At 44.9% G+C, this 12,656-nt stretch overlaps 1 protein-coding gene across 2 annotated transcripts in view; it reads left to right on the top strand.

Moving 5' to 3' along the window:
* Nucleotides 1-6,009: 6,009 nt before the first annotated feature.
* WWTR1 (WW domain containing transcription regulator 1) overlaps nt 6,010-12,656 on the top strand; it is a 123,803-nt gene continuing 117,156 nt past the window's right edge. The window contains exons 1-2 of one of the 2 annotated variants that reach the window (XM_072958961.1): nt 6,010-6,289; nt 6,709-7,142. In XM_072958961.1, coding sequence (XP_072815062.1) covers nt 6,712-7,142 — 431 coding nt within the window. In that variant the 5' untranslated portion in view covers nt 6,010-6,289; nt 6,709-6,711. Of the gene's footprint in view, nt 6,290-6,325; nt 6,471-6,708; nt 7,143-12,656 lie in introns of those variants that run through there. The other variant, XM_072958960.1, reaches the window with a different exon arrangement.

Raw genomic sequence — 12,656 nt, 5'->3', positions numbered from 1 at the left:
AAGTTTTCAGAAGTATATTTTTCTTTCTTAAGAAAAGTATTAATTAACTTTTTCCATTTAAAATTATTTTCTCTAGTCCAAAAAAAAAATCGTGAAAATATTAAAGGATAAATAACTTGTGCACAGTACCCTCTAAAGACTAAATCTCAGAAATTCCTTCTCCTCTGGTCCAACTGCATTGCTGAAGAAATAGATAACATTAGGCAGAACACAGTCCCAGCCATCATCACCATAATCAAAATTATCTTCCTTATGATCATCCAACTGATGGACTTAATAGGAACACCAGAGTGAAGCCTGACAATGAGAACTGCACTTGGGGAGAGTAAATGCACAAATGAGTGGCACCACCAATCCTTGTAAGAATTTGCAAACGCGCTATATGCTAGACACTGTGCTAAGACTCTTGGGATGTAATAAATTATGAGTACACAAATGCCACGTCCAACTTGTCAAGGAACAGGTCAGCCCTTATCCTCCTGTTGAAATAAAGATCAATCTTCAACAGTTTCCTGGACTCTTTATTATTATTCAAACTCTTATCTATTTAAAGTCCTTGTCTGTTTTGCTCCTCTTCAGTTGCTAATGGTGACTGCTCTGGGACTTTTCTCCATACTGGTTCAGCAAGTCCAGGCAGGTTCTGCCTCAAGGGCTCCTGGGCCAGAGTCTTTTAACGACTCACCCATCCCTCTAAGTTTTTGACCATTCACCTTAGCTGGAATCATTTACTCAGACCAAGTCAGTAATTCAGAGCTAAGAAAAGCAGCTTGTGGGTGGCTTTCCTGAAGCAAAATGGCAGATGACATAGTTGGGGCAACAGCCTCTGGGCTAGGCAACCACATGGGCTGGACACTCCTGTGTAGAGAACACCTTGTAAAGTATGGGGAAAAGAAAAAAGAAAGTGAAGTCCTCTTACAGTTGCCCTCAAAGAGCTTGCCGTCCTGTTCAGGAGTTGAGTCCATATGCAGTGCCAAAACTGTAGCGTACAGTGAGAAGGTACCTTACAAATGGTTACGAGTACACCAGTGGGTGTTGGAAAAGGAACAGGCAAGGTCATGCAAGGATCATCATTCCCTCAACAAGGCATTATGACCTTAAGAGAAGCAATTCCATAAAGAAATGCAAGATGCATCTAGCCCTGCAGCTATTTACAATCCAGTTGTCAAGGCAAGAGATACTGAGGTAAAAGTTAAAATGTAATAGAATGCGGTGTTACATGTAATTATGTTTCAAGGGAGTGAAAAAGACTAGAGTAACCTGAATTTAGGGGAAAGGAGGGAGAGATTAACGAAGGCTTGACAGTGCAGTAGTTTCAAGCAGGGTTCAAAGAGATAGGTGAAGCAAGGGACGAGGCCAAATATGGTTGGATCAGAGCCTGGCTGGAGAGGATGAGGGACACAGTTGTGTAAAAATTAAGGTCAGAAAGCTGTGAAGATGGCAGTGTGTCCTTGGATGCTGCATTGATTGCTCTGACCTTTACTCTTGTGGGTAGTTGTGCAAAGCTTGTGAGCCAGGGGATGACATCATGAAAATGGGAGTCCAGAAATGGGAGACTGGAGGCCGAGAAACCAACTAGGAGGCCACTGTGAGCCTCTGGAGAGAAGGTCCTGTTGTGGGAGTGGGAAAGGAAGGATGGATGCAAGGGACACCAGATGGAAGAACTGACAGCGCTTGCCACTGGTTGGATGTGGACAGAGAGGGAGGAGGGACGGATGACTCAGGGAAGCTCTTGGTAGGAAGCATGTTGAGGGGAGGATTTGGAAGCCGGAGATCAGTTTTTGCAAGTGGAAAGGTTTACAACTTGGCAGGAGTCTACTCTTAATTGATTATCTCAAAAAAACCTGTGGCGTTTCTCTGAGCTAGGCAGGCAGTAGGTATCATACTGATTTGAAATGACAAGACCAGGGAGTAACTCCTGGCTCACAGGAAGGGAGAGTAGAAAAAGTACTCTGATCTAGGGATACAAACTCGGCTGAATCCCAGTTTTTTTCTTTTCTTTTTTTCATGAATTCATTTCACATACTTGGACAAAATACAGGCAAAATACCTCAGATATTGCCAGTTTGGTTCCAGGCCACTGCAATAAAGCAAATATCACAATAAAGTGAGTTGCTTGATTTGGGGGGGGGCGGTTTCCCCATTCATAGAGAAGGTATGTTTATACTGTACTGTAGTCTGTTAAAAATACAGTAACGTATAGTAGCAAAATAGTAAAACAAAACAAATCAATGTACAAACCTTAATTAAAAAATACTTTATTGCTAAAAACTGCTAACCATGATGAGCCTTCAGCAAACTGTAATCTTTTTGCAGTAGTAGCGTCAAAAATCCCAATCACAGATCACCATAATGAATACAATAATAATGAAAAAGTTTGAAATATCGTGAGAAGTACCAAAATATGACCGAGATACAATCTGAGCAAAAGCTGTTGGAAAAATGGTGCCGATAGACTTGTCGGGTTGCCACAAAACTTCAATTTGTAAAAAACACAGTATCTGTGAAGCACTGTAAAATGAGGTATTCCGTACTTTAAAACTCATTGGGCGAGTCTCCTTATCTGTAAAATATGTCTATCTTTTCTGTGGGTCTCAGCCCAAATCGCAGCCATTATTTATTTAACACTTTAGCACGCAACGTGATTTGTGTTAAGAACTTTGTCTGAATTTTTTTAATCCTTAGAATGTCCCTTCTGCATTTAAAAAATTTCCAAAGTTTAGTGGCTTAAAACAATATTCATTTTATTTGCTCAAAGTTTTACAATCTGGGCTGGGCGAGGCTTTAAGTTTCTCTTGGTCACTGGTGGGGTCGCAGTCAGCTGGTGGGCTGGCTGGGGGCTGGTCTCAGCACGGATGCTGGATGGCTGGACTCCCTATCTCCAGAAGTCTCTGGGCCTCTTCCTCTTCAAGCGGTTTCTCCAGCAAAGTGGTTGTACTTCTTACCTAGTGGCTCAGATCTCCCAAATGTACAAAAGCAGAAACTTCCACACCTTCTTAGGGGTTAAAAGAGGAACTAGAGTGGCTGCACTGTTGCATTTTCCAAGTTAAGTTAAATCACTGGCTTAGTCCAGATTTAGATGGGAAGGTCTCCATAAGGGTGTGACCAACAGAAGGGTGGTCCACTGAGGGGCAGCAGTGTCACAGACTGCCACAATACTATCTCTAACTTGTAAATGAATAATCTGTGACTTAGGGAGGTTAAATTACTCACCCAATATAGAGCAGAGCTAGGCATTTCAAAGCTTGTGTTCTAAATCAGGGGGAGCAGATTACATCTGTCCACAGTTGTCTCTTGGTATCAGGGGGGAGTTGGTTCAAGGCCCCCTCACCCCACCTCAAGATAACAAAATCTGTGGATGCCCAAGTCTCTTACATAAAATGGCATAGGTTTTATTTTATACAAAATGGTGTAGGTTACATATAACCAATGCACATCGTCCCATATACTTGAAATCATTTCTACATGACTTATAATACCTAATACAATTAAATGCTATGTAAATAGTTGTTGGTGCTCCACAAATTCAAGTTTTGCTTTTTGGAAACTTCCTGGAATCTTTTTTTTTCTTCTTTTTAATCCACAGTAGACGTGGAACCCAAGGATACAAAGGGCTGACTCTAATTTGTTTTAACCTAGAATCCTGTGAGGTGGATACTGCTATTGTCCCTAACTTATAAAGGAGGAAAACCAGGAGTAGTTGAAGTATCTTGCCTCAGATGACTCAGGTATTTTGCTCCAGCGATTGATTATACACTTACGTACTAACACTGTACTGCCTCTTAGGGGCAGTATCCCATACAGACAAAGCATCAGTGAATGTTTTTTAATCTGAAACTATTGTTTGAAGCACTGAAGCAAATCTCTTCAGCCATCCACTATCATATCGTATAGACTGTTTGGGAACTGGGAGTTTTCCCTTTGAGCTATCATGTGATCAGGGCAATTTCCATTTCAGGCATCTACTCCGTCCTCTACTATCTATTTCTTGACGTTTGTCAAGGAATGACAGCATCCCTGCCCACCCAACTCCAACCGATTCTCCCTGACTGATTAACCTCATGGCTCCCTCAGTGTTTTCCTCTTTTGTAGCAGCCAGGTACTCTTTATAAAGCAGGACCTTCCTTCTTGGGTGAGGACCTTTCTTCTTGGGTGAGGACCTTCCTGGAGTAGGGCTGACCTCAAGTTTCCATCTATTAATTGTCAAGTGGCTTTTGAATTAGTAACCATCTTGGTCCCAGTCACTTCCTCTAGTTCCAAAGCTAATTTCCCCATTGTTGCAACGGTGGTGGCTTCTGACAACAGCTACAAAGATGTTGTTTCCCATGGAGTGACCTGTAGCAGCTTCTTCTTCCCTCTGCTGGTCCTACGGGCAGGGGACTTGCTGTTGGGGAAACAGCTCGAGTCTCCTGACAGAGCCATGCTCTGCTTCCCTTGGACAGTGATCCACGTGGTTGTCTTTCTCTCAGGAAGCCCTGATTTTTCCCAATCTTTGGGGAGTCTGGAATCAGAGCACACCCTCAAATACAGGTAATGAGGGGGCTCACTCAGGTGGCCTCTGTTCTGTTTTGGGCAGTGACAGGGAGAAGCCATTCAGCGAATGTCACCCTTGCACCCCCCGCCCCCAAAGCCCGCCCCGTACTCCTACCTTTTCTAAAGCAGAACTGTCGGGTGGCCTTGTCTTTCCCGTAAACTTCCCTCCTTCAAAGAAACTCCAGATTTTTTTTCTACCCTTATAAAAATGCTGAGGCACAATACTTGCACTTAATACAGTTTCATTTCATTTAACAAACAGATATGTAGGGGGGCCGGGTGACTTCAAAGCGCTTTACATGTATTGCTTCATTTGACTTACTTCATAAACTTCTGTTTAAATGAAATGGAGTCGGGTAGGGGCTTTCAGGAGCGTGACAACCTCGCAGCCACTCTCCCCTTCTCCCCAACTGGAGAGCGGGAAAGGGAAAAAAGGAACTGAGCCGCTCCGGGGGGCCAGGCCACTTCCCACTTTCCGCAGCTGTCTTGCGAGGCTAGATCTAGAAGCAGGGGGTCTCCACCCCTCGCTCAGTACCAGTCGGTGGGAGGGTGGGTGGCTTTTTCCGGGTCACTGGCGCACCCTCTCTACTCCCTGCCACCTGCTACGGTTCCATCCCGGCTCCAGGCTCTCCGGAGGGCGTCAGGGAAATTCCAATCCTCCCACTCCCCGCGCGGATGTCGCGGGGGGGGGGCGCGAATGCTCTCCCTTTCCAAAGCCCAGCATTAACCAGGTTTCTTCTCAACCCCTGGTGACCTGAGCCACCCCAGAGAGGAAAAAAAAAAGATAAATGGTTTTAAAGCTGTTTGTTTACAATGAACCAGTTGGTGAAACCGCATCCCTAGCGACACAGGCACTTTCTGGGCACCGTCTGCGCACGAGCAGACAATTGAAAGCCAAACAGTCGAGATGCCTCCTCGCCAGACCAAATATGGTCACAAGCGCTAAGCAGCCTCCTGTGGAAAGGCTGGCCTCGCTGGTGTCTCCCCGCGCAGGGGCGCACCCGGACCCGCCCTCAGGCAGAACCACCGAGCACTGCCGCGCTCCCGCGCTCCCCGCCTCGGCACTCGGCACCAAGAGAGGGCGCGGCACCCAGGACTGGCCCTTCCTCGGTCTGGGCCCCTCACCCGCGTGCCCTCTACCGCCCCCAGCCTTGGTTTCGGTCCACAAGCCCTTGATTAAACAGGCTTGGGCCACTTTCCCTTTGATCCCGCCCCCAAGTCCGTGGTAAACTCAAAGGAATGCAGATCTAGGGCTCCGCGGGAGAGGTCCGCACGACCAGCAGGAGTGGGTGGGGGGCACCCGTCTCCTCTTACCCTGCAAAGTACCCATCACGCCCAGGGCTTTCTGGAGCCGGGTGGAAGGAGGAGGAGGAGGAAGGGGAGGGACGAGCTGGGGCAGGCAGGCTCAGGACTTGGAGGTCATGCATAATTCAATAGCTCAACTTTCGGGCCCGCCTCTTTCCTGGGAGTGGGAGTTTGCTCCAAACTTTGTTTATGGGACAGTCCGGGAGCAGCGCGGGCCGCGCTGTCTGCTTCTCCTCCGCCTCCTCACGGAGCGCGAGCGCCTGAGGCCAGTTCGGGGGATGTGAGAGCCGAAGCCCCACGGCTTGCAGGCACCGAGTCGGTTCGGGATTTGCCAGCCAGGCCCCGGCTCCAGCGCAGCGAGCTCGGGACGCACCCGAGCGACCCAGGCCCGACGGCGAGTTCCGGCGGGACGGCGGCCGCCGCACGCCCACTCTCGGCTTCGCTGCGCGCCCAGGTAGTGCCCGCTGGCGCGCGCCCGCTCACCCGGCACAGCTCCAGGGTGCCTGGCTCCTCGGGCTTCCAGACTCGCGATGTCTTGGAGCTGGCTTAGGTTGAGACTTCTCTGGGGGGCTGCCTGCCCTGGAACGTTTCGACCTGCCGTTTGCCATCAGCAGTTCAGCAGCGTCTCCAGTGCAGTTAATTCCCAGCCCTCCCCCGCCACCCACTCGGTCCTGCTAACTTCTTCGCTTCAAGAGAGTTGCATAATTCTCGAGGCCAGGAGGGACCCCTCCCCCATGCGGCTGGTCTGACTGCTGAGTGTCTGGGATCCCGAGGCGGACACCTATCTGTCTCTTTCTTTTCTCTCGATTCTTCCCCCGTACCCACTTCTCCGACCTTAAATAAAAGCTGATCTGCCCTCCTTTCTCCTTGCAGAAGATGAATCCGGCCTCAGCGCCCCCTCCGCTCCCGCCGCCCGGGCAGCAAGTGATCCACGTCACTCAAGACCTAGACACCGACCTCGAAGCCCTCTTCAACTCGGTGATGAACCCCAAGCCCAGCTCGTGGCGGAAGAAGATCTTGCCGGAGTCGTTCTTCAAGGAGCCTGATTCTGGCTCGCACTCGCGCCAGTCGAGCACCGACTCATCCGGCGGTCACCCGGGGCCCCGACTGGCCGGCGGCGCCCAGCATGTCCGCTCGCACTCGTCGCCCGCGTCCCTGCAACTGGGCACCGGCGCGGGCGCTGCGGGCAGCCAGGCGCAGCAGCACGCGCACCTCCGCCAGCAGTCCTACGACGTGACCGACGAGCTGCCGCTGCCCGCGGGCTGGGAGATGACCTTCACGGCCACTGGCCAGAGGTACTTCCTCAAGTAAGTCAACCTAGAGCCAAGGGGGCCACAGAGTCACTATACCCAGAGCGCGCATGCTTATTCTTTTGCGTGTGATACTGTGTGTCAATGTGTGTCCTTCCACGGTTCTCGCCCAGGGATCTGGGAAGCTGGAAGCAGGGAGTAAGTCTCTGGGTGTTGGAATTGTAAGGGATCAGAAACAGAGGGTCTGGTGAAGTTATTCCAAGTTTCTAGAAGTCACAACAGATTTGGGACGTGAAAACGCTTAGACGTAAGAGGGGGGGGGAAAGCAGTTTTGAGGGGATTCTTATGAAACACATAGATGACTATGCCCACCATCTGAAGTATTGTCACAGACTCCTGGACACAAACTTTTACTCCTTTTCTGCCCACTCTAGATAACTCAGAGCCTGGTCCATTGGGATGTGACCCCCAAGATACATGCTAGAAAACTTATGAAGCTTGAGAAGGAGAGGGTCTCGGTGGTGTAGGCGGTCTGCAGTCATCCCATTCTTGGGAAAAGCAAGCTGGAAAAGTGAACATTGCCTAGTAGGCCTTTCTGCTACCAGCTGGGTGACGTATTGACCACACAGCATGGTGATGTAATTACCAACTGCGTGGTGAAGTAGTTGTGGGCTGGGCAAATCAATTGTGTGGAAATTGGGTCAGGAGTTTTGTTATATCACATTTGGTAACCTAATAACCATCAAATCAGGAGGCTGCTTTGTCATCCTTCTTCCCTTCACATTGTTCCGGGTTTTAATGTAATGAATTTTACATTTGTTGGGAATTAGACTGTATAGGAAAATATATTCACAGGCACAAAGAAGGTCTTTTTAATTGTGGTACCCTCAAATAATTATATTCTGGAGGAGAAACCAAGCTGAAACTTGAAATTGGTAAGGTCATGGAGTAGTGGGGGTAAGGGTATCAGCAGCCTCTGCTGGAAGTCATCCCAGCTGGACCACTTGGTTCAGGATTGCCTGCACTGGCTGGCTGTTCCTGCTATGGAGAGAAACTCCTCTTGTAAGAACTTGCCTTCGACTTCTTTTTAAAGCCCATGTTTCTTTGGTTGAGTAGCCTTAGTTTAGAAGTAAGATGTTATATGCTATTTTAAAAAGAGCCTTTCTTTGCCACTAATATTTGATACGTTGATTGCTATGAGAGAACCCTAATAACACATACACAGTAATGAATGAGGCTTATAATAGCCAACCCTTTGACTCATACTGGTGACCAGTTACTCCTTCCCCATCCCAAAGCTGTTGACATCCTGTGCAAGGAGGAGTTCTTTATTTTGTTTCTAGGGTTGATGCAGTGCTGAGAAGCACTTGACCTGAAACAGACTTGATGATTACTGTATTCCGCAGCTGGTCTTCTTCTGGTTATTGAGTGATAGTGTGGACACGTACTTGAATTTCTAAATGGCTGGTGGAATTCAAGTATGTGATGTAATATCATGACATGTTCTAAAGGATGGCATTAGTTTATATTACTATATAAAGGTCCAAAATAGCATCTTGTATTTACTTGTATTACTTAGGTAAATGCAGTTTTGAATTATTTTAATGTGACTTTTATAGAAATGGACTTAGTAATTAATACAAATAAAGGCCCAATAATTTATAATAATTTTGGAGGATATTTTTGGTCCCAAATGATTTTTGAACCCTGTTTATAAATATATACACACAAATATATATATGATCAGTGTAACTGGTTGTTAAAAATATGAAGTAAGAGTTGGGATTGCCTAGTATCTGAGGAAAGTTAGGGAAACAATCCCTAAACAAAAGCAAAACAAAAGAATTCCCTGTTATACACATGTTTTGAATAGTGGAGTAGCTCAAAACTATGTTTGTGAAACTAGGTTAAAAATGGAAGTTAGCCTTGGGTTTAGAGAAAGTTGATCTGATCCATCTGCCTTATCCCCCCCAGCTAAAGCCACTCCTTGATCCAAAGCTGGGTGCATCTTCATTTGGCTTTGGGTAGTCAGTGAAGACAACAGCTGGGAAAATGAGTAGGTAGTGGGCCTGTAGGCCTGATCTGGTGCTATCCCTGGAAATTTTTTGGCCAAGTAGCTAAGGGAATTTAAGAAATTAAGTCATTGTGACTATTGTCTTTCAAGATAAGCGATCTGCCAAGAGTCTCTGCTCTGCGTTTCTTTTGGAGCTTTGTTTACAGTTGGAATATGGTAAATGTTATATGTCACACTTTGTCACAGAGCCTCAAAAGGCAATATATTTTGGTGGATTTAAGGAGAAGCTTGGAAGATGGTGGCAACTGACCCTTAATTCATTTTCTTAAAACCTACCCATGGCTTTGCTCCATCATCTGTGAAATGGGGCTAGCAGTGGAATCCTGTTCTTGATTCTGTCAGGATTTGAGGGCTTTATAAATCAGAAATCAAAGTATTTTATAATTGACAAGATCTTTTTTTGGCTAGAAAACTGAGGCCAGGGAAGGGTGACAATATGCTTTGGGATCGTCATGTCATTATTTAATGGTGGACCCTGGACTGGCCCTCTAATCTGTTGCCATCCACTTAGGGCATAGTTTTCTGTTTTCCCCACTCCCACCTTTAATCCCCATGTCAGTTCCCCAGCTGAACAGTGAGCTTTATGGGAAATAAAGCCCGGACATCTAAAAAGCCTTAAAAAGCTTTTTGTCATTTTCTCAGGTAAGACTGTTCCTAAGTATATGATGCAATCACTTAGGCACCTTTTCTAAGCGTTCACACTTTTCCTGTGATGTTAGGGTAGCATTTAACAATGGGGAGGATCGAATGTTAAAACGCATGGCCTCTGAAAACAACTGCATTGCTCCTGCTGTCTGCTGCAGCGACTAAATCCGCCTAGGATGTGTCGGTGGTGGGCTCTTAGCAACTGGCACACTGACTTTGAACATCGATCACATTAACATTAAAAAAAAATGCTGGTTGTAAATGGAACATGTGTTTATTTGTACATAGAGCAGAACATAGAAAATTATAAAGAAGAAAATCACCTAACTTCAGTAGAACTTTCCATTCTTGAAGAAGAATTTAATTTGAATAACATTTTATAAGGAAAAAAAATGTATCCCCACTCTTAAATACAATTCTAACAAAACCATTTGCCTGCTACTCCCATTTTTAATAATAATTTTAGTGTTTTGCCTTTTCTGAAGTGTATGGTGGGAAATTATTTCTGTCAAAGTGATCTATATATACACTTGGTAACAAATCCAGTAACACAGAATTACTTCTGTTGAAAACAGGGGTTTCCTTCACCTTCTCAAGGCTCACAGTGAGAAACTTTTGATTTTTTTTTTTACTATTCCTGTGTTTAATTCTTAGATTGTCACCCTTTAACCCTAAGTAATATGCTTTTACCACAACTTTTGATTTATCAACTTATACCTTCTGATAAGAAAGTGAGAAATGTAGCTCCTTAAACTGTTTTTTCTCTTCCTCTCCCAAATTTGATATTTATATTATTTTTGGTTTGTGTATTAGGCCACCTTTATTTCCTTTTCGTAACTTTTGGTAAGTCCAGGAGGTTTGGGTAGCTGTTAGTTCTACAGTTTTCTTTTTGTCAGTAACGCTTTAAATTCCGAAGCCCTGACCCCATAAAGATTTTGCGCTTTCCCCAGAATGGACTTTTTTATTCATAAATTATTTTTAAAGTTGAAAGTCCATAAGCAACACTTATATTATTAAAATTCTAAATATAATGTTTGCCTTGTGTATTGAGATTGGATCTTAGACTTACACACTGGATTTGGTGTCAAGACTCCTGGGCCACTCAAAGGAAAATATATCCAGCACTGTATTCAGCACCAAAGTGAAATAGATCCTTTCTTTCCACTCTTTATCAGTTGTTCAAAATTGTATCACCTTTAATTTCCTCGTATCTGGACCTTGACTCTCTTAAACATTTTTTTCTAGTGTTGCTAACTGCCTTCTTATATGTTTATATATTATTTGTCTTTATTATGATTTCAAAATTTTCTAGGCTCTCAATCCCCTCAGTTCTATCAAGTCTCCTTTCCCCAAGCTTTTGTGTCCAGATTCCTTCATTGTCTCTGTGCCATTCTGATTGCTCTCTAGGCCTACAACAGAGTTGTCATCCTAGGACTGACTTTATATCTCTCTGTGGCTAGAGTTCTCTTTCCTTTTCTCATGTCTTCCTGTGTTTTGGATTTTGCCCTCATTTTGCTGGGGTGCATTCTTGAGTAACTAACTTCTTAAGAAATATTTGTGGGAGGTGAATTTTTCAGTCTTTTCAATTAGAAAATATTTATTTAAAAAGTTGGTTTTAAATTTATTTTTCTTAAGAAAGAACTGCCTCTGGCTGTTTTTTTCGGTTTACCTTTGGGTGACTCTTACAATGTAGTTGTTTTCATGAAGAGCTTTTTCTCATTCATAGGAATTGCCTGCTGCCTCAGTGTCCTTGTCTGTAAAATGAGGATAGTAATACCTATTTCATGTATTTTGAAAGATTAGATAACATACTTGAAGTATCTGGCTTCATAGTAGACTTTCAGTACAAGTTTGTTCTTGCCTCTCTCTCCACACTTATGGACTCTGTCTACCTGACCAAAATCAGATTGCAGGGACCTTGGTAGTAGGATTAGTTAATTTTGATTGGTTATGGCTCTGAATGACAGACTGGATCTGGAATTGCAAGTCAGTTTTTAAAATTTAAAATAAGAACTGAGAGTTGATTTTTTTTTTTTTGTTAAAAAACCTAAATAGGAATGCCCACCACCGAATCTCTTTTGCTTCAGCATCTTGGGCAGAAGATCCCCAGCCCCTTCTGAGGAGGGTCTGCTTTCTGATTTTGGAAATCTGGCTGGCAGCTCCTAGCTGAGTGGATTTTGTGTATGGGACGGGGAGTGGAGTGAGGATGGGATCAAGAAGTGGGGCTAGATGAGGAGAGGAGGTAATTGACTTTTGTTTGTAACTTACTTTATGCCAGAGAAGGCAGGGAGCTGAGTCAGTGCTTCTCAGAGAGATAGCACCAGAATCACCCACGGAGCACACCCCTGCCTGACACATGTGAATGGAAACTTTATTCATAACCCCAGGTGCTTTCACACATATTCTTTCTTTTAACCCTCACAGTGACCTGTGAACAGGTACAGATTATTATCTCATTTTTATTTTGAGGAAACTGAGGCTCACTGCGGTTGCGTAAATGGCCCAGGGTCACATAACAGGCAGAGATGGGATGAGGATTATGTGATTCTGAAACCTGTACTCCCGCCCTTATACCATGCTGCCTCATGCCAATTATGCACCCATAATTTGGCCCTGTAATTAGATATCCTTGGTGACCAGATAACTTTGGAGTGGTGGATGGTGCATTAGAGTTTGCTTCTAAACTCAGTCTAAGTGATCAAATTTGGAGCTCTCAGTGCTGGAGAGAGAGATAATGATGATGAAGCAAACAAACCAGAAATGGATAGTATGCCTACAGTGCGTGTTTATATTTTATTCTCATTGAGATTCTTACCATTAATAAATCTGTATCATTTTACTGGGAACACAGA

This window comes from Vicugna pacos, chromosome 1, assembly GCF_048564905.1.
Source record: "Vicugna pacos chromosome 1, VicPac4, whole genome shotgun sequence".
In the NCBI taxonomy this organism is placed as follows: Eukaryota; Metazoa; Chordata; class Mammalia; order Artiodactyla; family Camelidae; genus Vicugna; species Vicugna pacos.
Note: the sequence above shows the minus strand (reverse complement) of the source record. Positions and strands in the feature narration are given on the sequence as shown.